This window comes from Sinohyriopsis cumingii, chromosome 10, assembly GCF_028554795.1.
Source record: "Sinohyriopsis cumingii isolate HCF-2022 chromosome 10, ASM2855479v2, whole genome shotgun sequence".
In the NCBI taxonomy this organism is placed as follows: Eukaryota; Metazoa; Mollusca; class Bivalvia; order Unionida; family Unionidae; genus Sinohyriopsis; species Sinohyriopsis cumingii.
The window spans coordinates 84,247,725-84,275,698 of record NC_142970.1 but is presented as its reverse complement, the minus strand read 5'-3'; the positions used below and the strand labels follow the sequence as shown (position 1 = coordinate 84,275,698).

The following is a 27,974-nucleotide window of genomic DNA, read 5'->3' as shown; positions in this document are numbered from 1 at the left end:
TCTTTTCTTCTTCTACAGTGTTAGTAGCATTGTCATTGTATATATTAGCTTATTTGGAAGGGTTGGGTGGGTTGATGTCATATTTAGTAAAGGTAATCTGTGATTTCGCGTAATGTTGATCTCAGGCATGAGGCGGGAGAACGGCTGAAGAATCTTTTAATCCAATCAATCTTGTTCGAATATAAAATGTAGACTTGTAGGTATACAACTCCCTCATTATAACACTGTCCAAGGGAGCCATGTATTATACCTTCTTATAGAACACAATTAATATATTGCTACTACTTAATAATTAAATGGGATCCATGGCCATATCCGCCTTATGTAGAAACCGTGTTATAACGAAGGGCGTTGTAGTGAGGGAGTGTTGTAACTTATTTGATAGATTAATACAGTGCATAAGCATATAATACACGATGTAATGCGGTACTGTTTCTCGCACAAGTCTAGATTACGTGCATCAGGACGCATCTGAAACAGTGGCTAAATTGAACCAAAATTGCATCTTCTTGATTCCGTCTTGCCCCGAGGTAGTTCAATAAATCCAAATGTGACAGGTATTAAACAGAATCTTTAGATTACGTCACATACAAACGCCATATTTTCCCTTAGTGAACTGTTTGTTTTCATTGTACCGTTACGTGTGGGAGACTGGGGATCACTGTACTGGGGATCTGTGTAATGTGATTGAAAGTGGGGATAGGGTTAAATTGTGGGAAGATACTTCGTTGAGTTTAAATAACTCAGGGGAACTCCATTTTATCTTGTCAAATAGCCTAATTGACACTCAAATGAGGCCAAATGGACACAATTTTGCATATGTCAAAACAGGACCATTCGATTTATACTGGCAAACTGACACACACACACACACACACACACACACACACACACAGAGGTCATATTCATATACAGATATAAACATCATAATACATTTAATTAGAGTATGCTCGGCCATTCTAGAAAAATCCATTTTCTCACCCCGAAATCTAGTTCCTAACAAAAGAAAAATGTGAAGAAAAAAAATTGTAGAAGTTATTGAAGTAATTGGAAAATTGAGTCAAGATATTTTAAAATGCATTTGATCATGTCTACCATGTTTTATTTTTCCTGATGAAATTGTAGTCACGTAATTATGCTTGCAAGCCAGAGACGTACATAAAGACAGACGGGGGAAAATATCCAATAATTGCATTCACAGTAGAGTGCAATAAAACGTCTTAAGTAATTCTTACAGTTATGCGCAAACGAACCAATTATTTGCAAATAAAAGCCAAGAAGCTGAATATCTTTCTCAAACTATTTTAGCTTGTTACATTGGTAGTTATCATCTGAAAAGGTCGAAAATTATTTACTGCCTGTGGAGTTCGTCTTCCAAGTTTTGGCAATTAATGGTGTATACCTAAATGCCAGCAGACTACACAATGTAATTTTCACTCCCATCCCTCATTAATGTGATCGGATAAAGGCCAAAAGAAACAGACAATAAAGAATCCACTCGTACAGTGAAAACAAAGATTAACCAAAACTATCGGTTACCAGTTAAAACAATGTTGTAGTGTGCGGACTATTTATGACACGTCGTTGTAGTATTGTTGGCAGTGTGCGTGTTGTAATATCTATTCTTCTATTCATTCCTTACGAAAATAGCATTTTCGTCCAAAAATATTAGAAATTTCACTATGATTTGGAATCACCGTGTCTTCGTTGAAAATTGTTGCATCAAAATAACACCAAGAGACTGTTTACTTTTATGGTTATAATCTTTATTTTGTCCTGAGAATATCTATCGCTTTATTCACGTGTTCTTAAATTCGCACCATGCCACTCCGTGCGACACGCAGAGGGAAACTTTTGTACGGTTATAACATGTGTTGGTAGATGTTTACAGCCGGAATGACTAACAGGCCGACAGAAGCAAAGATAAGATATGTAAGTAGTGTCTAAGGTAGGAGGAGACAGGTATCAATTTACCTCAGGTATCAATCTACCTGAGGTATCAATCTACCTGGCTAACTCTGCCAGTTCGATTAATAATTAAGTCTAGTGGTCAGTAAGACAAACAGAAGGATAACTAGATACACGGACAAATAAACAGTCTGATAGAAAGACAGACAGATATTTTATTTACCGCCAAAACTGCTCCTCATAATGACATAGTTATTGGGAGCAATGAGGTATACCGCCTTATAAGTATACCGCCTTATAACGGTGCACGATATACACATGGTCTTACGAACATTTTAGAATGAAATTAATGACCATACCCACATTATGAAAGAAACCGTGTTGTAACGAAGACTGTGTAGTGAGGGAATGCTGTAACGGGTTCTGTAGATACCCGCTAACACTGTTAAGGTAATTAGATGATGTTTTTATACACTTGCGCTTAGCATGAATCACAAAGAACTCTACCTTTGTTATTTAAAACGTCATCTCATTTTACCGCAAGGACTGATGTTAATCGTAAATTTTCATTAGGAGAATGGAATGAATTAGAAACCTCGTCGACCGTAGAACCGGTACTCAGCGCCAAGATGTCTGATATTGTCTGAAACTTTTTATGCACACAAGAAGGATGGAATGAGTTTAAATTTTAGTTAGGGCTGATCATGGAAATTGTGCAGTTTGTTCGATTTGAAACCATTTCAGTGATTAAAGTCCACAGTTATAAGACACTACTTGTAAAGGAAGCTAAAAGAATAGAATACAGTTTTAAAATGTTTGTTTTCCAATTTTCTGTGTACCTTTTATAAACACCTAACATTTTTTAAAGTCACACCTCTGGCGCTCATATCTATACCCTAGGAATATATACAAAAGAGGAGCAGTTCATTTCCTGAGGCTATTATCAGCAATCAAAGAGTTAATTTTTATTGTCCATTACAAAAATGAAATAATTATACTAAACAAACTCCAAAGTTAACTAACAAACTATGTCATCGTGTTTCATTAAGTCTTATGTTATATGGTATTTATTTGGAAAGATTCGTTATCTTTTAGAAAGAATTGTGCTTAGTTTAAAATCATTTTCATGAGATGTATTAGACTGACTTCAATAAGTTACGAAAATTAACAAAGTAATGGGGCCACGTATTTGCAACTAATTTGTAGATATTAACATACAGACGTGACCTCTGAGTTTTTTGGTGTAGGGATAGTATCCAAAATGGGATATTAAATCTCCAGATATCAGAGTCTCTTATTTAGTGACTATGGCTTAGAAAGAGCTTCAAGCGCCATTACAATTACAAAGGAAGTGAGTTTAATAGTAGACCATACACTGGAGTCAGATCGAGAGTAGATTATGGCCTACCGGTAAAGAGAAAATTGGTATTTAACCTAAATAAACTAACTGTATTTGGTGTTATATTTGATTTATTAATGTAAAATAGAGATATTTGTTTTTTAAAGCAGGCACGGGTGTCGGCATATATTATAAAATTTTTTTTTTTTTTTTTTTTTTTGGGGGGGGGGCAACTGCCCTAGAGCACAGGAACAAAGTAATATTGGTTTATTTCTATTTCTACAGAAAACTTGGGATATTTTCTGAGAATATGAAGAGTACCTTAACGATATATAGTGTCTGTACATAATATAGTATGTAGGCTGTATCATTGATACAGCGTACATACAGATACACATATTTGCACTTGGAATTGAGTTACGATATGCTCCTGGTAACTGTGTATTCACCGAGTGAATGAACTCCTCACATCCCTGCGAGTGTACCGGCTACAAAATATAGTTCTACGATTTTTCTTGTTGTTCACAATCACATATGCAAATTTATTAGTTTATTGTTTTCTTTTGGGGTTTCTATTTTTATTCACATTTATTAAACCAGTATAAGACACACTCATGATTTAAACATGAAATATGTTGTTTTTTTATTATGAAGAAAGTAGTGCACTACAAACACGGTTAGCCCCTTGTACACTGAACATAAGCTGTCAGGCATTCACGTACTGGAGTGTGGAAATTAGCGTGGAATAGAAACTAAGCAAAATAACGAACCAACAAGAGAGGTAATTAAAATATTTTAATGTATTGACAGTTCATCTAAATCATTCTTCTGCTTTAATGAACATTTCTAAAGACTATACAATTCTCTCTCTCTCTCTCTCTCTCTCTCTCTCTCTCTCTCTCTCTTAGTGGCGTCACTAGGGTTGCTGTCACCTAGTGCGGTAACTCATGACATCACCCCCATGGACCTCTTTCCTGCACAAAAATTCAAAAATGTTATAGACAGTAATTTTGGTGTCACCCCTTCTGATGGTGTCACCCGGTGCGGTCCGCACCATCACCTCCAGTGACGCAACTGCTCTCTCTCTCTCTTCTTTGTACGGTTTGACTAAACTTTACTATCATTTATATGTCTAGAGGCATCGTCGTAAGAGGCAAGCGAAAAGCCCCAATTAATTTTCGACCGTATCTAGCTACGATAATCCAGAGAGAGAGAGAGAGAGAGAGAGAGAGAGTGCGGGGGCGACCATCTAGACATTTTTATATTTAATAATTATTGATCGAGTTTCAGAACATTTTAATAGGTTTAAGAATCAACAACAACAAAGCATTAAATACGCTACAGTAAATAAGCTCGTAACCGACAAATTTAACGTTTATCGTTATGTTCATATGTTATTTATGATTAATGAATGAGTAGACAAGCCTGCATTTGAAATAATGTTTATATATTCATAATATTGCGCATGAGCGGAACACAATTTGATATGCCAGTAGAATCTGCTTTATACTCACATTTTAAATGATATGTTGTTTTTTATGTCTGTGATATCTATCTATCTATCTATCTATCTATCTATCTATCTATCTATATATATATATATATATATATATATATATATATATATATATATATATATATATATATATATATATATATATATATATATATATATAGTATGTAGGCTGTATCAATGACATAGCACGAGACTTATGCATTTTTCTTACTAGGAAACGAGGCTTGCCGATTTTCTTTTTAATTAAAAATTTATACAACGAGTGGGTATATCATTGCTACAGCGTACATACTATACATATATTATGTTTATATCACATAAAAATACAAATAGTTTGCACTTTGAATGGAGTTCCGATATGTTGCGGGTAACTGTGTATTGGGCGAGTGAAGGAACTCCTCACATCCCTCGTTTCCTTTTAACGAAAAATGTTTACGAGTTGTATATCATTGATACAACGTACATACTATACATATATTTTATTTATGTCACATACAGCGGATCTCAACTGATGAACGATTTAATATTGAATGCATGAAACGAGTTGAATAATGCCCATCTTTTGCGAGCCTTGGCGAGCAGAAGCTGGACATATTTCAAGAGTTTCATAAAATTAATGTTACCCATTTGAGATTATTTTTATCGCATAGTTTTTAATTTAGTGGAAATTATTTATATAGAAAGAAGAAGAAATAATTTCGTTCATTCTGACAGACGGTGTACCTTTCATTTGTTGTGCATAAAATATAGTCCCAAAAAGGTTGAACTTGTAAAAGTAGATTGTACTTTTTTACAAACTATAAATCAAAAAAAAAAGCTTCCATCCAAATAAACAGAACATTTTATAAAGACAAAATCATTTTTCACAACAGAATGATTAATGCGATTTGATGACACAATGATACAGTAAACATAAGGCCTAGAGAACTAAATATTACATTGTTGCGATTTTTGTGTAAAATAGGATTACTGGATGCAGCAATTGTCACATTTACTGCAATGCATTTGTGACCGGATATATGCAGTAATTGACTGGACCAATAGACTGTACAGAAGAAGTATAAAAAAGTCGTTTTGAGCCGGATTTGCATCCCATATATAAAGCGTTAAGATGCTGTGGTTGGATCAAGTTCTGTCAGTTAGGAGACCCATATATGTCCAAATTCTTCTGTGAACAGAGGTGAGTTTATTTACTTCTGTAAGTTTACATTTAAACCACGCTTGTATATACAGTGGATTCTATATCTATGTTACAGATATACCGCTTCCTCTCCCCACCCCGCCATCAAATAAGCAATACCCTTAGTGTTACTTCTTATTGTTGTTCTTGTCTTGTAGTTTTACGCCATGTTTCTCATTATATTGTTAAACATGACATAACAAACCCCTGTTGGGGTAACATATCCATATTCAGACATCAGAGGTAATTTTTCCTCAATTTCCTTTCGCGAGTCGAGTTCAAAAATGGCCGCCAAAACTATTCATTCAAAACCAATCATTCCAGAAGACGGGATTAAAAAGTGTTTCCCACTATCCCAGCCAATCAGTAAAGATGATACTGAACACTAATTTCATGCGCTTATTTGGACATTTTCACGTGTGGTAATATCAAAAGTATGAAACTGCACATACTATAGGAAAACTATACATACTATGTGATAAAAATACATATATTTGCCACTTGAACGGTGTTAGATTAATAAGCGGCAACTGTGTATTGACTGGGTGAAGAACTGACAGCCCTGCCGAGTGCGTCCGCTACAAAATGTAGTTCTGTCTTTTTGTGCCTATTCACAATCACCTTTTCATATTGATAAGTTGATTGTTTTCATTTTTGAGTTTCTATCTGTATTCATATTGATTAAATCAATATAAGTTACCCTTATGATTTAGACATGAAAGATGGTTTTAATGAAGAAAGAAGAGCACTAAGCCTACATGCATATAGACTCTTGAACACTGAACTCTCATCAATGCATTGACGTACAGGCGCAAGGAAATTAGCGTGGACTATAAGCTAAGCGAAACGACTAGCCAACAAGAGGTAATTAACATATTTTAATATATTTAAAGTTGATCTAAGCCATTATTCTACTTTAATTAACATTGCTACCGACCATAAATTTGTTTCTCTCTCCCCCTTCTCTCTCTTTCTTTCTTCGGTCGGTTTGTCTTTCTTCAGTCGGTTTGACTTAACATTTACCATCATTCTTTATATGCCCAGAAACCTTGTGGTATTGTACAAGCGAAAATCCTCTATCCTCGTCTATTCATGGATTTTCGCCATTATCTTGATACGCTGGTCAACAGAGAGAGAGAGAGAGAGAGAGAGAGAGAGAGAGAGCGGCCTTTGGATATTTTCATATTTACTTAAAAATAATCGATTCTTAGAACCTTATAATAGGTTTAAGAAACAACATCATTAAAGCCATAAATACATTACATATGTGTGCCTCGTAACCAAGAAATTTACCTTACTGTGTCGACCTGCAATCACAACTTTGTATCATTGATAATATAAAAACTTTAGAGAGCTCCCAAAGGAAGTGTTAACATACCGCAACGAATTGACAGAGAGTAGAGCAAAACTAGTTTTAATAGTATTGGCGCTTTCGACTCTCCTTTAATCTTTGTCCAAGGCAACATTCAAAACGGAGACAAACAAGACAAATTGCAGACACAAAAGATAAAGTTGAAATAAGAAAGGATGATTATTGGTCTAACCGAAGGACTATTGAATTATTTCATGATTACTATTGCCATTAGATTTCAGCGATGTTGATTCCCTTAAAAGAAACCGCAATCACCTTAGAAAACGTGTTCTCTTTAAGATTATGATATAAAATTTCATACAATAATAAACCGGAATGAATTTGCAAATGTTCAAAACTATGAATATGGTTAAGTTAACAGTTAAATCTTTTAGCGTACCGTAATGCATCTGGAAAGATGGGAGATTTTTAACAAGTACATTATCTGACCCTATATGTGTTCTCTACCAAGTTTTGTTAGCTAAAAGCGAGAGAGAAGAAATTCTACAGTGCATATATGTGTATTTCGTGCTAATTGAGATAATAATCCCAAAACTATCCCAACCCCCAAAGCCCACAAACAAACCAACCAACCCCAACAAACAACAAACAAAAGCCCAAAACAACAACAAATACACAGAAAAAACAAACATACACGTAACACATCAGATATTTCTTTTACAGATTTAGCTTAGATTATGAAATGTAATTTTCTATATTTTGCTTGACCCTTGAAGATATATCTACTTTTAGATATCGTAGAGAGATATGGCATGGAGACAAACGTAAGAGTAAATTTCGTAACTTAATCTTTGAAACTATTGGCAAATTAGTAAAATAAATAGACAATTATATTTTTCAGGGTAAAGCGTCTTTATTTCACTTTGTTTCTATTCATTTTGTCTTTGTTAATCAATTCTTTAAAAGTTAACCCTAGAAAGCGTCCAATGAGAACTTCGACATTGAAAGCAAAAATGGATGGAATAAACACCATGAAGCTCTGTAACAGATAAATAATTATTTCTTTACTTCATTAAGACTTTCAAAACGATTAGACATTCCGTGACATGTCAAAATAGATAAGCATGTTTCGATTTGATTTAAATTGAAATCTATCTATCCACGTGTAAATCTGATCAGCACCGATACGAGGTCGTGTTTGCTGACTTTCTGATTTGCTAATCAAATTATAGCATTCACACTGTCGAAAGAGCAAAACATAACTTGGAATATGCTAACGAAAACTCTTTCTCTTCAACGCAACGCTTTAATTGACAGTCTAATGACTTTTCCAAAGGTCACTAGGACATGATATTCATGACTACTTGTTGATACGTATTTAATATTTTAATCGGATTGATGTGTGTTTTTGTGGTAAATATTGTCGATAGGAATTTTTTTTGTCTACATAAAGAGACATTTTTCTGATATGTTAATTTGCAATTTGTGATAATTTTCACTCTGATTTATGTTGTACCAGTCTCTATAAGATAAACATCATTCAGTTAAAAACTCATATATGTGCTGACAAGAGCTAACATTTTTAGAAAGATGCACTCAGTGGCCATATTGGCTCATAACTGATCGCAGATTTTAGTGTTAATTTGGTGGGGAATACTGTTAGCTCATTAACCACATGAGCTTTTGTTATTTTCGCCTGAAGTACTAGTAGGAAACACATTTTAGGGACTACTTCTAAATACATCCAATAAAATCTGCATCCAAGTGATTTTCGTTTGGCCTCATTTTAGTTGTGCTAGAAACATCGTTTGTCAATGGCTATTCTAGTCGCGCATTGCAGAAAGGTAAAAGTTGGATTTCTTTTTGTTGTTGCTTATTTAACCCATCATTTTCGTCTCATGGCCACGTTTTTTAAACTTGAAGTCCCAAACTTATCCTACGTTTTGCAAAAGTTCACATGTCCGTGTGCAGTTCAGTCCGGTCTGTCTTAGAACTGAGGCCAAAAGGTCTGAAATATGGACACAAAATCTAACTCTGACAACGGTCGAATTTTTTGGTGTTAAAATATCGGGTATCAAAAATATTTTTTTTTCTTCCCCTAAGTATTTGTACTGCGAGTAGAAAGTCCAGATTATTTGGTATCCTTGTAAGATACGTCTGACTTCTCTGCAATACGACCCATTTGCTGTATCTTAAATGACCTTGACGCTACCGAGCTCGGAAATAGGAGAGTACCTCCTGACGCACAAAAGTGGCTCCAGGGGTTAATGAGTTGATTTGGTAGGGCGAATGCCGATTCAGAAATAAATTCGCTCAGACGCTAGAAAATATTGTTAAACCTTCATGCACAGAAAAACCATAAAACTTTATACATTGTCTGTTAGGTAATATTATAACTATTCGATCTTAAAATCCTCTTCTAATGACTTTACTTTCAAGGGTACATAATCGTTGATATCAGGAATAAAAAGGTACCGCAATATATTTGTATCAAAAACTCATAACGACGGCAAAAGCTTAACATGAAAAGACATAACAAGCGAATAAACAAATCAACGAAAAAAGTAAATCGAACGCTTAAGTGAAGTAGAAATCGAGAGTGGATTATGACGTCAATTGACAACTGTTATTTAACCTAAATCAAGAAAATGTATTCCGAATTAGATTGTTTCCGATAATGAAGTCAAATAAACATTATCGTTGATTCAAGAACGAGCATACAATATTATTGATTATTAAACCCGAGACGATTAGATTTGAGAACGACAAGACCGTAATATGTGGAATTATTATTATATATTTCTATGGCTCTACAAAGTTTTCTAAACGAGAAAGTAGAACATATTGAATACCAGAAATAATTAGTGCCAGCTAATTCGTTGGAGACAGGTAATGTGAAGGACGCACCATATTGCACTACACCCATTGGTATTCTTTCGTTATGATTCGTGAGATATATTTTGTATTAATTTCTTGTATTATTTTCAATATTCCATGTTACGCGTACAGCAGTTTCATATATATATATATATATATATATATATATATATATATATATATATATATATATATATATATATATACACACACACACACACATCCATACATATATATATATATATATATATATATATATATATATATATATATATATATATATATATATATATATATATATATACAGGGGCGGAATAAGGCTCACTGGTGCCCTAAGCACTGACAAATCTTGGTGCCCACCTCCTTTCCACGTACACCTGGGAAGATAAACCTAGGGTGCACCATGATCAAGAAACAGAACATTATGATCAATTTGCACTAGTTTTATCAATTTTGTTTACAAATCTTCATTCGATTATTTTTCTTTTCACCCTTTTCTCAACTTTGTGGTGACCCCTTTGCTTAATGGTTAATACGCCCCTGTGTGTATATATATATATATATATATATATATATATATATATATATATATATATATATATATATATATATATATATATATATATATATATAAGGAAATTCTTAGGTTGACGGAAAGCACCTTGAAATGTCGAAGATTTCCTGTTTCCATTAAGTTTGTGGATCGCAAAATATGTTCTGGGATACAGTTATTTTCAGACAGTAGCGAGTGGAGACATTATCTCTTAAGCAACACTAAATAGTTTATTAGAGGCAGTTCATTCCAAATATAGATAAAAAAGAACGGTTGTCGAACACGAGAATAAAGCGATCATGAAAGGAATATAGTAATCTAAATTGAAACTGAGCTTAAACGCCGCAAATCTAGCTCTCAGTTTTATGGTTAAATTGTATGATTGCCAATAATTGTCATTGATTTTAGTTTAGGTGTAAATTATTCCTGGTTTCTATAGATATTATCTGTCGCAAGGTAAAATTTAAAAAAAAAAACAATATAAAAAAATAATAAAGCAAACAGCTAACATATCATTTCAGATCTAACAAAACAAGTGACCGCTCCGGTGGCCCAGTGGTTAGAGTGTCCGCCTAGGATGCGGGAGGTCGCGGGTTCAAAAATCAGGCTTAGTCACACTAAAGACTTATAAAAATGGTACTAACAGCTGCCTCGCTAGGCGTGCAGCACTAAGAGGCTAGTGTTAGGACTGGTCGGCTAGGAGTGAGGATAATGTGACTGCGGCATGAGGCCCCAGTGCTAGACATCACTATAAATTGCCACACCGCATACATCATGGCGATATGACTGAAAAATTGTTAATGCTACGTTAAAAATCCAAATCACACACACACACACACACACACGCACACACACACACACACACACACACACACAGAGAAAACAAGTAGTAGAGTCCCACCTTAATCACGTGCAAAAGCAAATTAAAATATGAATGAAAACGAATATTATTACATTTCCGAAATGTCGATGTGCAAGAGGTGGTTGCCATTCCAACGTCTTTATTTACTAAATAAAATATGTTTGTCTTTTGAAAGTGACGATTGCATACGTTTAGATCATGTAAAACGATCAGTTATTGACTTTTCCCCATTAATGTATTTTTTAAATAGAATAGTAGTAATCAGAAGTAATGCTTACTAATCACTATTTCACTTGGTGTATAATTACTTAATTTAATCGACTAACATCAATTTCTTGTTATAATTACGCTTCATTATCATCCTTTCCCTTTCGTAATACGCATGACACGGCTCCATAATATGAACTGTACAATATTCGTGAAGTAAAAACTTTGAAAGGCTAGCTTGGATAAGAAGACACTTCGTTTCCTTTAGACTACGAGAACAATCACGATGACGAATCAATTAAATGTTGAGCGAATTAATAAACGAATTGGTGTACCAGTCTAGAAGCACTTATTATAATGTTTTCTAGGTCCCCTTGGTCAACCCATGCAGTCACGCGAAGTTACTTTTCTAGATGGACACCGTGTCTGTGCTGGAATCAAAGAAAATTCTTCCTACAAAACGAAGTTTTTGTTGAATGTGTCATTTCAAATTATGAATACGATCTCTTATAGCGGCCTTCTTTTTGGACAATTCTAAAACAGAAGGTTTGTGCATTGACCTCAAAGCTATAATAATATAGATGCCGGTATAACTTCATGTTTAGCGTATTGTAGACATCTTGTGCCGAAGCTACATTATAATTATGTTGACCATGATAATTAATATTTCCCCCGATGGATTCAGAATTTTATTCATTCGTAAAAGTGGGTGTAGTATTCTTTGGACACAAAACTCAATATCTAAGTTAAAGTTACGCACTTGACATCTGGCACTTTTTATTCAATAGTAAATTTGGAATTATACACCTTCTCGACAATATCAAATATATATATATATATATATATATATATATATATATATATATATATATATATATATATATATATATATATATATATATATATATATATATAAAGATATATTTTCGTAGTATCAGTTCGTTTCAAGACGTTTTGCTTACATTCAAGTATCTTGTTTAAACAACGTTTGTGAGCACTATTATGTATATTTAATTTGTTTGTTTCTATGTTTTTTTTTATTAATGTTTTATTTCATGACATGTTATTATAGTAACCTTGACCTTGTCCAAAAAAAAAATAATTTCTGCTTGATTCGAATTGACATTTGAAACAACTAATAAATATCTAAATTATTCTCTTTATTTATGGGATTAAAATCAGTATAATTATTAATAGAAGTAAATATGTTTATTTAGGTCTGGGTCTAGGTTTTCGAACTTCTTCAGTGTATTTTACATAATCCAGGCTACGTTTTATTTTGTAAACATTATGATCAGTCTAGAAGGTTAATATTTTAATTTGTTTAAAAGAAAATACTAACTGTGGCCTGATGTCATGTAGAGAACTATATAATCTTGGTAACTGAGTGGATTTGTGTCAGTTGTGTTTTAAGATCTAGCACTTTTAAATTGTATTATATGTAGTGTCCAGTATATAAGCTTTGGGCTGGACATTTTATTTCTTCAAATTATTGAATTCAGGTGATTATTTTCTTGGAAAATACAAAATTGATAGGATAAAATACTTGGATAGATACATTCACTGGAATATACTGCATTCAAACTTAGAGTTATATTTCTGTGATTCAACAAGTGACTGTTGACACATCAGTAAGCTACCACAGACCTATAATCGCCTTTAACTTTTGGATTTATTCTGGACTTCTACTGAAGTTTCTTCAGGACTTTAAATTATTAGGACTTGTGTCTGTAATTCTTTCTTTATTTGTGGATTTAATTCGTAATACAGTAAGTTATTGTTTTCATTTTCACTTGGTATTCTTGGGAAATAAAATATTCGTTGAATTTTACAAAGCTTGTTTCCTTTCACTCTTTTATTTTGCTTATTTTAAGAGCAAAGTCTTCTGACAGCGCGGGGTCGGGTTGATACAATGCGAGAAAGGATTAGTATGTAAAAAAAACAAATTAAAATGAATTTAAAGGTAGTTTTGCTAAAATTGTATTGCTTTATATTTGCTTTATCTTTGAAGATACGCAGACCATCGAATGTAGATATTAAAGAAACTGTTGGACTTGTTTCTCTTCAGTAATTTATTGTTTGAACATAATCCATATGTAATGTTTGATAAATTTTCTTGAACTACCGGAAACGTTTTTATTGGTCATATAATGTAATATTGTAGGACAACGGTGGTTGATTTGTTCATCGTTCAGAACAGTCTTTTGTTTCAGTTTCAAGAAGGTGTGTATATATCTTCTACATTCTTTCTTCTTTGTCCTATTTTCTCTCTTCTGTGTCATCAATATAATTTGCCATCTTAAAGTTAATTTTGTACATGATAGCCATATAAAATATTTAGTTTTAAAACATATTCGTTGTATGAGCAAGGCGATACTAATTTATTTGAATAGTCTATCTAATTCGGGTACACTCTATCTACCGATACTCTCCGAACCCACTATCCCCAAAAAGCATCAAGGATATTAAAAAAATGCACTAATCTTAGTCATTTCTTTAATTGATTTATAATCTGTAAACTGATTTCGCCATGAAATCCCTAACGCAATTGATTTATTGGTTTCTGTTTTCTAAAACAGTACATTTAAAGAAAAACTGTATCCTAATATCTCCAGTGTCTAGTGATTATATTTGTAAACCAAACTGAACAAATAAATAGAATTAACTCTTGTATACAAATGTTGGAAGAGGTGTAATTCCAACATTTACTTAATTAGTGTGAGTATCATAGACGGTTAACTACATCATATCCGTTGCTTCAAAACGTAGTCTGGCCCACGAAAAAAGGGTGACCGCGCTCATGAAGAAACTCCAGTTTAATTCGAAACGCAAATGAGTTTACTGCGTTTGGGACTCCTGGGCGCCAATCTGGTAAGAATGTATAAATCAGTGAACGAAATTATCAAATTTTATGCATTTTTTTATCGTTGATGGCTTCTGTTTTTCAAATCTTTTTACAATGGTTTTACAAACAAGAGGGATAACTTTACAATACTTTAGCCGATCCTAGTAGCACTGTTTGCATTAAAATGTGTGTATATATATATATATATATATATATATATATATATATATATATATATATATATATATATATATATATATATATATATATATATATATGTAGTGTATTTATTAATCCATAAAACAATCGACGGAGGAGACAATAACGAAAGAAAACACTACGTAACTGACGGATTGACCAAGATAACATTTATATAGTTTCCTTTTTGTAAAAATTATAATCTTTCTAAAATGTATGAACTTGAATTCCAGGCTTAGAGGAGAATTAGTGTACACTGAAATATCTAAGTGGTATGTACACATTTGAAACGTTTGTTAATATTTCTAAAAACTATTTCCATACCAAAGATAAAACCTCTTTTTGTACAACTGAACTGAGAATCATTACTTAAAAAAGTACATGAACTACACCATCATGTACATAGGCTGAAGCAAACTCCGTAAAAAATGATTTCATTTACAATACTTAATATCGAACATACTATGGATTTTCAAAATAATTAGTCACGTGACACATCTAAAATGTCCAAACCCTTCGTCTGACGTTTTTGTATTGCAACTATGATGCACCAGTAGTGACTAGTTTATGTTTGTAGTGTAACACCATTCCTTAGGAGAGAAAGGGATTTATTTTAAATAAAGGTAAATAAATATAAAGCAACACAAATATACTTCCATCTTTCCTGCATTCCACCCTTACCCTTATAATGGAGACGAGACTGTAGTCAATGAAAGTGCATAAGGTTTGGAAAAAATGGCGTGACTACAATGATCGATCAACATGCTGATCTTTGACCATATTATGTACTACGTTTCACAGCAATAAACGGAAAACTGTAAGATTAGATACATTCATATAATTTTTTTCATATATTTTATTGAATTTTACCTCAGAAAGGGCATGAGAAGATTTCTTAGTATGCCCTCATTTAGATGATGACCATAACGTGTACCAAGTTTCACAGCGATATAGGGAAAAATGCAGATGTGTAACATACATAAATATCGTTTCATGGTGACCTATGGAAACCCGCGAGGCTTTTTGTGTTCGAGAGTCTGCACATAGACTTATAAATATGCACGTCTTCATTTGAAAGATTTTAACATTTTAAAAGTTTCATGTCGATTTACTGAAAAAATCTAACAAAAGACTGCGGTATTAAATGATTTATCAATATGCACATCTCCTGACGAGGACTTTAACATGCACACAGTTTTATGTCCATTCACTGAAAAATGTAAGACTTGTTGCGTTCTCAAGACACAAGAGGTCGCCGTTCGAATCCCGGCCGAACCATACCAAAGACTTATAAAAACGGTACTTGCAGCTGCACCGCTTGGCGCTCAACATTAAGAGGCTAGTGTTAGGACTGGGCGGCCTTGTGACTGGGTGGGACATCATGCTACATGTCCGTCGCATGACACCCCAGTGCTAGACATCATTATAATCGTTATAATCGCCACACTGCAGACATCGTAGCAATATGACTTAAATTGTTCAAGCTATGATTTAAATAAACACACACACACACACACACACACACACACACACACACACGCATCCGTGCTAGACCTTTTTGTTCAATGAAGCTGCTTGACAAAACTTCTTTAAAAGCAATAACAGGACAGTAATGGTCATGGAAGGACTCGGTGCTAACAAAAATAAATATAATTTTATTTTGTCAATCATAAAGTGCATATAAAATTTTACAGCAATTATTATTGGTCTATGATGCTTAGCCCCAACATTTTTTAGAACCAAGACTTAGGATGTCTACAAATGCGAGATTATAATGCAGTCGAGTTGTATAACTGTCGAATAAAGTGGACAACGTCTTAATCGAGTTCATTACTAATGAAAATCTTTACACCAAGTTATTCGTTATTCGATGAGAAGATACAAGTGCAACTGCGACAAAGAAGTTGAAATCTCCCTTTGTTATATTTGGGGGTGAGGTGGGAAATGAATTCTTTCACTCGCATACAAACAAAAAGCATATGCTTCATCAGTTTCATTTCCAGAATATATTTGTTTGATACAGAAGTGTCCCCCACCCAGTTATTCCGCCTCTATTATTATCTTATTACGGTATAATGAGTTGCATCAATTTCGTGACGTCACATCAAAAGTCCATGGCAAACAAAGAGTCAAAATTATTGTGTAATCACCCACAAATCACGTCTTTCCTGATATTGTCCGGAAATGTCTTATAAGGCCTTGTATTATCTATGTGAAAATATTATAAAGTAAATATTTATAGCTAGAAAAAGTCAACGCTTGGTCAATATTATATGATAAATCTCGGTTTAATTACAGGATCAAACATTCCGATACATAATGTGTACTCGGCTTCCGCAATGTCTGCAATTATGGTTTCATTTAGACTACATATGGATTTTTAATTATACGTTTGCAATTTATAATAACACTGGCGGTTAAAGTTGAAAGAATACGTATTTGGATGTCACTGAAGCACTTGTAGAGTTAGTAAATGCCATTATCTTCTGTAGATCATTCGACATTCTATTCTTGTACTGTTTACCTCTCTTGGGTCCAATCATCGTGATTTCTATTTAAAAAAAATTTTTTTATCTGGCAGGCACCGGGAAGCACTTTGCAAGGACGGAAATATAGACAAATTGCTAAATATTCGGACATATATTTTATACTGACGTAATTCAGCACTTTAATCATGTATCTTCTAGTTTTATGCAACTATGGCGCTTTCTTTTGGTCTCATTCGTCTTATCTTTCTATGTTACATAAAGCGTGCTCTGACAATTGCCATTAAGAAGCTTATGGTCAAATGCATACCCACACACAAACACATAATCTCAATTTAGGTATTTTGTGCGTAACGTTATTAAATGGATGTCATTATTTCGATAAGGTAAATAACACTGTAAATTGTCTCTATGTGAAAATGAGTACACACCTTATTTATTTTATACTTCTCAAGCCACGCACATGTGGCATATGAGAAAACGCATATTAAAAATGACGAATGAGGTTCTTGGTAGGAGAGACTGTCATTACTTTTGTGAAAAAATATTAGTCACAGTGTCAGAGAAAAATCAAGAGAGAGAGAGAGAGAGAGAGAGAGAGAGAGAGAGAGAGAGAGAGAGAGATAATCAAACTTGGAAGATATTATTAAGAAGTATACTTTTTAGTTTTTAGATATTTGTATATAACATGGACACTTGAGATATTTGTATATAACATTGACTTTTGAGATATTGTATATTACATAGACTTTTGAGATATTTTTATATTACATAGACTTTTGAGATATTTATATATTATATGCTTTTTTGAGATATTTGTATAACACATGGACGTTTTATGACTAATATAATTTGCATGAAATGACTAAATAACACCCATCCCAAGTCATTAACAAGGGAACAAATTTGTTATCAATTTCTTTCCTTTTACTAATATAATTTGAGCCAGTCTTTACGACATGGAATATGGATCCGCAATTGGATAACGCAACAATATTGTACATTAGTTTTGCCATGTCCTTTAAAAGCTATCATCAATTTGTAGTTGTTCTTTCTTGGTAATCTTTGTGATTACACATACTTTCATGTTCAAGAACTGTGATGTAATTGAGATTAAAAGTATTTTGCAAGGCAAAGTTATTCTAATTTTGATAACATGACGTTATTGATTAAGTGTAGGATAGAAATTAGTAAAGATGATTTGATTCATACACGCACACATGTACACAAAACAATCATAGCGATGGATGCGACCGCATGAATTTATCTCAGTTTTGGTGTTTGTCCGCAAATGGGAATGATGCTGTCAACAACTTTGGGTGTTTGGAATCTGAAGAATTAAGTATTCCATCTTATCTTTATCTTTTGAAAGAACGAGATATTATAGTGTTATCATCGTTATCTTCAGTTCTTTTTAGAATCAAATTTCATGACGATGGTATTACATCGAAGAAAGTATAGTTGATTTTAACAATTCAGTATTTTTACTCCGTCTACCGTATCCTTGTGAGTTTCCACTGTTTTTTAGACTGAGTCCAGCATTTGGAAACCCCTTAGAACTGAAAGAAGGTTGAAACCATGATGACGAAATTTATGACAATTGTCTCCAAGACTGTGCGATTACTTCAGTTGCAGAAACAGTTATTTTATTTCTTTTGGTCGCACATGTGAAAATTCAAAACAATCGATTTTCAGCGATGGTTTAATCAGGAGATTTTCAACGATGGTTTAGTCAGGAAAACTATTTCTGAAAGAATCTCAGAAGATGATAATTTATTAAGTGACTTTAGTTGAAAGACAGTGTTTGCACATATTGTTATCGAGACTACATACGCTACCATTTTTGACTACATTGCTATGGTCTTATCAAACCATTCTGTTTTTCAGCAAAACGTAGAACATAAACTATTTGATTGGTGATGAAGGGATGAAAACATGATACATTATATAAGTGTTTATAGCTGCGACGTGATATATATCGCTTTAATAATGCTTTGTTAAAAATTGATTCTAACCGGTACTGCATCAAACAAACAATTTTGATTTATGCATCTCCTGCCTGTATAATCTGAACAGGTTCATTTCCTGGTAGGTTTCTTTATTACTCAAATAACAATCATTGTGATTTCAAATTTGTGAAGTCTTATCATTGACACTTTTCGTCTATTCTTTAATAAACTATTTGAGTCTTTATCAGACCAAAATAGTAATAATAATAATGAGGACTTTGTATAGCTCCTAATCTTTAGAAGCTCTAAGCGCTTTACAACATTAGACAACACCTATAAGATAAAAAAACATATAATGAGATGATTACAATAGCAAACACCATGAAATTAGAAAAAAAACATTAAAAAATAAAAAACATGCTGAGAATATTTCAGGTAGGAAACATTATTAGATCTTTAAGTTTTTTCTTGTAGTAGAAATAAGTGAGTTTTGAGAGCCCTTGTTGTAGTTGTTGTTGTAGGGTTTAACGCCATTTTTCACCACACGATAGGCTATAAATGGCGGCCAGTATTAATGGTGGAGAGTCCTCTTGAATGTGATCACTGTGTCTTTGTGTCTAAGTTCAGTGGGCAATTTATTCCATGGCTCAATGAATACAGTTTTGACTTTGACCTACAACACGCTGTGATGAGAAACGGTTCAGATCATCCATGAAAAATCCAGAAGTCTTTTTATTCACTTGTGTAATAGCTTATATACTGTCCTGATAGTGGACACTAAGGTCACAAAATTGGACGCTATTCTTCACGTCATTGTGAATTTGTACCACTGATCCAGAGTCTCGTTCTATTACCGCAATTATTCGTCAGCTATTGCATTAGCCATGTAGATACCATTAACACTGTTAATCCTCCATAGTTGGTTTGGTCAAATTGATAGTTTTATTTTTCAGACTGATTAACACTTTCTCTCCGTTAACGTTTTTGTTTCTCCTAGCAAATTGTACATCTTTATTTTCATTAACAACCGATCTGTATATTTATAATTATTGTCCCCCCCCCCATTAAGTTCTTAATTGATTTACACATGCAACGTTATTCATTATCTTTTAGAACTATTTTTGTTTAGGAAACCATTGCTTGTGTTTTGCTTCAAGTATACATTTAGTTTAATATACAATTTTCTGCACGGTCGTTGAGCAAATAATGCTATCCTGTTATGTATTCTAGTTTTAAATTTAGCTGTATTCAAAGTGTTAAGTGAATGAACTAATGATATATTTCTCAGTGCAGATATTACCTTAGGTACAGGTTGTTTTTACCCTTGTAATCATTTATCAGCTTCGTCGGTATACACCGATAAATCAAAGTATTCTATAACTTATTTTTTATAATGGGTAGTGTTTGAAAATGTTCTTGCAGACTTTCATCATTACAGTAATTTTGTTTGTCTAACCCGCTTCATCTGAATAGCACGCATGATGTGCTCCCTCGTATTTAATTGAAATCGTGCTATTGCCACCTCTTATTATACTCTCAATCATGCAGAAGATGCCATAGTCTGTTATCAGCTCTAATTCGTCACCTGCAGTCGTCAAACGTGCATAATTGGCAAATCCGCATTTCATGTCAGTAATGATGAGAATATTGTTTGCAATTATTGATATGTTGCCATTCTGCAAACACGTGAAAGAGCAGCAAAGTACCTCCTTCACATGCTGATCACTGACATCTCGATATGCTTTCAGGTTGAATTCTTCCATCAAATCCGGAACATAGTGATGATCGTCAGTAGATAGATTTGAAAATGTAAAAGATAAGCCAAACGTATCATTTGTATTATTGTTGCTAAACCGTACCATGATATTGATCTACGCGAAAGTTACTTTCTTTGCATATTAACTTGCCATGCCCCATTCTCACTCGATATTTTACATCACGCAGAACTTAAAATGTTTGATTATTCGAATGCAATAGCACATTCCTTATTTATGGCCTTTATGACCGCCATACTTAAATATGAAAAGATATCAATAGTTATTCTCTCTGTCTCTCTCGTTCTACTCGTATTTCAATTTGTAATGCCCTCACACTTACCAGACAACGTCTGAACTGCCTAACTTTTTTTGTTTGTCCTTTTGGATTTTTGGAGTATTAACTATACGTTCCACAGTACTGAATTATTAATATTTTTTGCAACTTAATACAAGCTGTTTAGTTCTTAACCAATTAGTTTCATTCTCTGTACATGTTTCCTCTGATCTTTTAATATTTAGTTGCATATATTACGCCTGTTAAAAAAACACAGCATTTATTCTCCCTTATTTTCTGTTCAAATTTGGCATGTAAAATTTCAAATAGATGTATGATTACATTATCCATCACACTTCTATTCATCGTGTAACAATTCTGGTTTTCTAATATAATGTACACTAACAATTTTCACCGTCCTGAATGTGTCTCCTCAAAAGTGTGATCGTGAAGGCTAATTTTTTAATTTTCTAATGATGCTTTTCTTCAAATATCTTAATAGTTCTGAAATCTTTGTTGCTGGCCGCCGTAAATGCGGTATTTACTTACAGTGAAATGAAAGTAGTCCCCCGTCTCTATTAAAGCTTTGTTTATTCACGCATCTTAGTATCTTAGTTGGAAAGATCATTCAAATATAATGTAACCTTTCCTTTTACATGTTTGGGCGTAGTCTTATCAAATATCGAATCATTGTTTTATTTATTTATTTTATATATATATATATATATATATATATATATATATATATATATATATATATATATATATATATATATATATATATATATATATATATATATATATATGTGTGTGTGTGTGTGTGTGTGTGTGTGTGTGTGTGTTCTTTCATTTCGCAAATCAGATTTGGCAAATTATACTTTGTGCATGATTTCCATTAGTAACTTCTGTAGAACACGCATGCCATGATGACATTTATGTTTTGTTATCGATATCTAAAACAATTTTTGAAATGTGTGCGCCAAGGGACGAATATATTTTGTAATAGCAGCACGCACAATTATATTGCCGAATGCTTTTGAAAGCAGTTAATATATACTTCGTGTTGTTGTTTGGCCAGAAGTGTTGATCAAAATTTTCTCTAGGCCTACAGCCATTAAGATACGCACGCTATTCCTTCGTATGGCACTTTGAAGATGACGGTCTCATGAGCATATGTCCATTAAGGTAATAGTTATGGATCAAATTAGTACTATTTTTGTCGGTAAGTATTTGATTTCTGAAAGAGGGATTATGTGATTCCGAATAGGTTCTGTATATGTAGGTGTTTTTTCTACCTAAAATGTAAATTTTCAATGGAACTATTCGGAAACGATTTATTTGCTCTTTGCCTTCGTGGGAATAAGAATATGTCATGGTCGGTTCACTGGTTAATTGTATGGTGCTTTTAGAGAACAATTGAAATAGTTCAGGAATCTGTGGATGTCGAGCGTAAGCCAATGTGGATCAGAACATTATTGCATCAAATACAAGGTATATCTGTCTTCTAACTGTACGTAATATAAGTTTTACAACGAATTTGTTTTTCTCATAAATTTACTGAGGCATACATATTGCTTCTATTACAATCTTCTATTTTCTTGTTACCTGGCTTTTGTTTATATTAATAGGATTATTAAAATAGATATAACATGATCATTTAATTGCAGTCTTCGGCAAAAGCCGAATGTTTCCAAGTGCTAAAGTGGGCTGAAGACTAACTCAGGTGTTGCTGATTTCCATGCTAATTGGAAAGAATAAGACAAGGAACTGTAAAAACGTATGCACGTCACTTATGCCGTAAAAGAAAATGTTATTCGTAAATGATTGGTCGAGTACTGCATCATATCAGTCGCTAAATGAGAATAGCGTATCACATGATGATCACTTACCTTATCAGACATGACATGATGTTGGCTGCTTCTGTTTATAACGGTGATGTCATCAAATCTTGTGTTCCAACTTTTGACTGAAATTGGTTGACCCCACGTATGTCGCCGATCAACATCGGATTCGTACACATGTAAAAATGACCGGGTTTCTCAATTCGAGAGAGAAATTACATGGCTCATAATGTGATGAAGGTCGATATCATATAGTTTTTAATGAAACCCAACGATGTTTAGGACCATTATCTTTCAAGATTCTGTATTATTCATATGACTTGGCATGTCGGAATTTTTTGCAAGTAACGGCGACATTGGGGATTTGACTGCAAATAGACATTGAAACTAATGAGATTTTTTGTTCAATATTGATTTTATTCTGTACATATTTTTCGTCTAGTGCAGCAAATATTATTTGGTGTACTATTGGGAAATAAAATAAATCAAGACAAGAAGAAACAGCTAAAAAGAAAAAAGAAAAAAGAAAGCAACACTAAAAGTGAAAAAATAAATAAATAACAAAATAGAAGACTTTCTATAGAGGTTAAAATACCATATAGACAATGAATTATGAATCTTTATTAAAAGTAAATAGATTTTCATTTGATTAGTTGATTGATGAGACGGGCACATATATTATATTGTAAGTATACCTTAAATCCAAAGAAGCAGAGCAACCAGTTGTGGTTCATTGGTTTACCTGCTTGATACGCGACCGAAGGTTTTGGGTTCAAAACCTACGATCGGATCAGGCCAATAATACCAATATGGCGTGTATTGATGCAAGGCACTTTGCTCCTATTGCTTTTGCACTAAAAGAGCTTGCCTGTATTTATGTGCTTTAAAACTATAAAGAAAAATAGGAATTTTTAAACGGATGTGTTTGGCTTCTGTACACAAGGAGACAGTTGCACTAATTACTGTTTCTTTAGAGGATGAGTAAGAGAACCTTCAACTTTGCTAGAATCTCTTTTTGTCGTATTTCACAAAGCTAAGACTTGATGTGGGTACTTACTTATTTGAGATAAAATGGGCACTTTATGGGCATTCGTCCCACATACTGGTCCTGAATGTTTAGCAAGTTTGAACAGGATTAACTATAATACTATTCACCGAATTATACTCAAATTTGAAAGTAATTTGCCTACTTTATTTATGTGTTTAATTTAATTGAACAGCTTGCACGATTTCGTTATTTGTGATATATTACAAATGATTTCATTATTTATAATAATTGGGGTATAGAGCCAATTTCAGATATGTTTTTAACAGACACTTTAATGTATTAATTTCACAGGATGATGCATTAAGTTGGTCGGGTTCACAAGCGACCAAAAATTAAACCCTAAACCCCATAGAACCTAGCCCCCCCTCCTCCAAAAGATAAACGGAACCTGTGTCAAAATGTTACCATTCAGCCTAAAAATATATATTATGAATATTTTTATATACAGATGCATTAGGCATGATTTGATTAAACCACGTGACATCATAATGTTCTCTCACCAGGCAGCGTACTTAATGGTGAATACTCAGCCAACACAAGCAATGCATTCCTTTCTGTTAAATACAATATACTTTCATTAGCGAAGCCAATTTACAGAATATCATAAAATATCATTATGCTGGCAGGCATATTAAAGGTACTGACACCACGTGCTCTAGTAAATAATAACGGCATTTGCATGGAAAACCTGAGGCATGCATGCATATATGTATGTGGATTGGTAGTTAGGTAAATGACTGTCATAACAGCATATATGTATGTGGATTGGTAGTTAGGTAATTGACTGTCATAACAGCATATATGTATGTGGATTGGTAGTTAGGTAATTGACTGTCATAACAGCAAATAGGAATGATTCAAACTGTACTTGTCTATTTCGTTGTTGTTTGTAATATTGCTGTCACTGTTCATTGTATCAGTGGAAGAAGTTGTGATTTATTATTATTATTATTATTGCAGGAGGATGATAACAGCAAATATGACATCAACAGTGACAAGTCTCTCAGACTTGGACTCCACACGTGGTTCAAAACCTTGACAGTTCTGACGGGTGTTGTATTATTTCATCGACGAGGGATTCGCAACTACGTTATTATCTGAAGGCAGAAATTCTACAGAGAAAAATACAGACGCTATATATTTGAAATTGGACAATTTCCTTGTCATTTTACGAACGTTAATGCAAGCTATTGAAAAAGAAAATACAGACATTTACAGAATGCTCTATAAATTGAGTCCTTCTGTTAAAAGTCCAGGCTTCAGCTATGTGGCAGTTTGTTAAGAAAATATAATACTGATTTGTGTCAAATGAACTAACTAGAGAAGGGAGATAACTGGAGATAAAAGGATCATCAGCAATAGCATCCGTTAATGGAAATAATCTCAAAGCTGTTACTGTTCTTTGGGATGACAACGGTAAGCTGACAAATTTGAAGTTTATCCTGTCTTGAATGATGTTCTAATCTCGTCTGATACGTCCTTCCCGAAGCATGGCCGGCAAAATGTATTAGCTAAAAAGATCTTATGAAGCAAACGTTGCTTTCCATATTAAGAACATTCAGCGATGAATAATATAATTTTTCCACCTCGTTGATTAAGTCATTGACGACAATGGTGATTTATTAATTCATGCATTGCTAGTTAGATATGCAGGATATGTACTTAAGATCTGTGAAACCAAGATATCATTAATTTAACAAAATAGTTGACAAACATGGAGAATTTGACCAAGTTTTCAGAGTTGGCTGTAGGCATAATTTTGGTAGTTCCGCTCCTGTCGGTTATGACAATAGCAAGTAATGTCCTTCTAATCCTTGTAATTCTAAGGACACCTGTGTTGCATACGAAAACGAACGCCATGTTGATTTCCATGTCAACATCCGAAATAATTACAGCTTTAACGTGCATGCCAATTTTCACTCTTATTCACCTGTATGGTGATTGGGCTTTGTCGAGTCAGGCATGCGCATTCTTCGGCTTTTGTGAGAACCTGGTATCCTCGTCCAAGGCACTTGGTTTGATGATAGTTGCGCTCGACAGATGCACTGCTGTGTCCAGACCTTTGCAATATAACAGTCTCATTTCAAAGCCTATAACAATGACAATGATAGCATTTGTGTGGTGCCAGAGTGTCATTTTTGCCTTTTTCCCGGTGTTTGGATGGGGAACCTACACATTTCATGAAAATGTGGGCTGTATGTTTGACCTGAGTGATCCATCCGGGTATCCATATTCTAGTATCATCTTTTGCGTATTCATTCCTTGCCTTGTTGTTGACATATGCTTGATCAAAATAATCGTTGAGGCCAAATCTCACCATCGTGTCTTAGCCATTGCCCAGCTTCCGGTGGCTATGTATTCAGGGGCATCAAGCGTCAACTACACGAGAACTACTTTGAAAGCGATGAAAGTTTTCTTGATAATCTCTACAGCATTCATGTTTCTATGTTTGCCCAGATATATTTATATGATTTTGCTTATCTTAATCCGAGCCCCTTCCTTATCACCAGTATGGACAACGGTGACGTTACTGCACTTCTGTTGTTCTGCGACAAATCCAGTCGTAATTACATTTTACAATAGCAAATTTAAACAGAGTGCTAGATCGCTATTTAAGTGGAACAGAAACCGAGTTAGACCTGCGCGAGAAAGAGAATTATTTACTATTTCAACGGGCCTTCAGAGCGTCCTTGAAGCGTCCATTGCTATTCATACAACGCAGAATATTTCTTCTGAAGATGCGAATCTGAATGCGTCGCTGCTGTTCCTCACAAGTCGGGTTTCCTTTAAAAATATAGGGGCTCAGAATAATCCAGGACCAAGTTCTTCAAATATTCCCGAGAACCAGACAAAATCGAACCAGTCGAAGAACACATTGCATGTTGGTTTTAATTTTTCATTGAATGTAGAAAGACGTACCTAATTATTTAGTATATATGTGTTTCAAGATTTCGTTTCCATGTTACAATTTAGGCATGCCTTATATGTTTACACAAATAAAACCTTTATACTGCAACCACAGTTGTTGGCATCTACAGAACGTTTATCAGGAATTCATGTAAGCGTTTCGTTTCTTTGGAACACTTGATATGCCTCGTCTGACTAACACATCTCAGGAATCCACGTAAATGTTAGATTTCATAGAATCACTTGACATGCATCATCTGTTTAACTCGTATGCCTTTCCCATCATCATAAAATACGCACTTCTACACTAAATAACAAACTGCCTCTCAATTTCTATTGTATAATTGATTTCCAGATATTTTCTAACGCTAATCGTAGGCATCATATATATATATTAATAATGGTTTATACAAGCGCTCTAAAAAGGCATCCAGTCTTCGATGAGCAAAGCTGCATAATTCGAAAAATAAATATATAATTCAATACAGTTTTAGAGAATTGTAGTCCTTGTAAAATCCAGTTTTCTGACCCAGAAAGTAGTCAACGATTTGGGGATAAATAGATAATTGAAGTAAACTTTTTAGATTTTGAAAAGCGTCGACCGTAATTTTTGAGTTTATAAAAAGCTCACAGGATTAGGGTATATCGTTCTAAACAATGTGCTTCGTACCGCAGAAACAGATGGTTCCGTGTAAACATTAAAATGGCGGAGACCACATCCCAGAAGAGGAAATGTGTTTTGTGGAAAAACCATGGTACGGATAGGATTAGTCTCACGAATGAGGAGGAGAAATAATAAATAGCTTAATCTACAGCAGATACGCCTCCAACCTTTGAAAACTTACTTGAAGTAAGTTGATAAGGAAAAATGAAGGGCGTTTCAAAACAATTATATATAAGGGTTGATTATTTATA

At 33.7% G+C, this 27,974-nt stretch overlaps 1 protein-coding gene across 1 annotated transcript; it reads left to right on the top strand.

The window, feature by feature from the left end:
- The first annotated feature begins 6,676 nt into the window (after positions 1–6,676).
- LOC149790489 (octopamine receptor beta-2R-like) lies at positions 6,677–27,369 on the top strand. The gene is made up of 2 exons (XM_089971393.1): positions 6,677–6,807; positions 25,113–27,369. The coding sequence occupies exon 2, from the start codon at positions 25,867–25,869 to the stop codon at positions 27,073–27,075; it is 1,209 nt and encodes a 402-aa protein (XP_089827519.1). The 5' UTR covers positions 6,677–6,807; positions 25,113–25,866; the 3' UTR covers positions 27,076–27,369.
- Positions 27,370–27,974: the final 605 nt, after the last annotated feature.

What these genes read in the sequence shown, in the direction of transcription:
- LOC149790489 (XM_089971393.1), top strand. Translation starts at nt 25,867, where the DNA reads ATGGAGAATTTGACCAAGTTTTCAGAGTTGGCTGTAGGCATAATTTTG.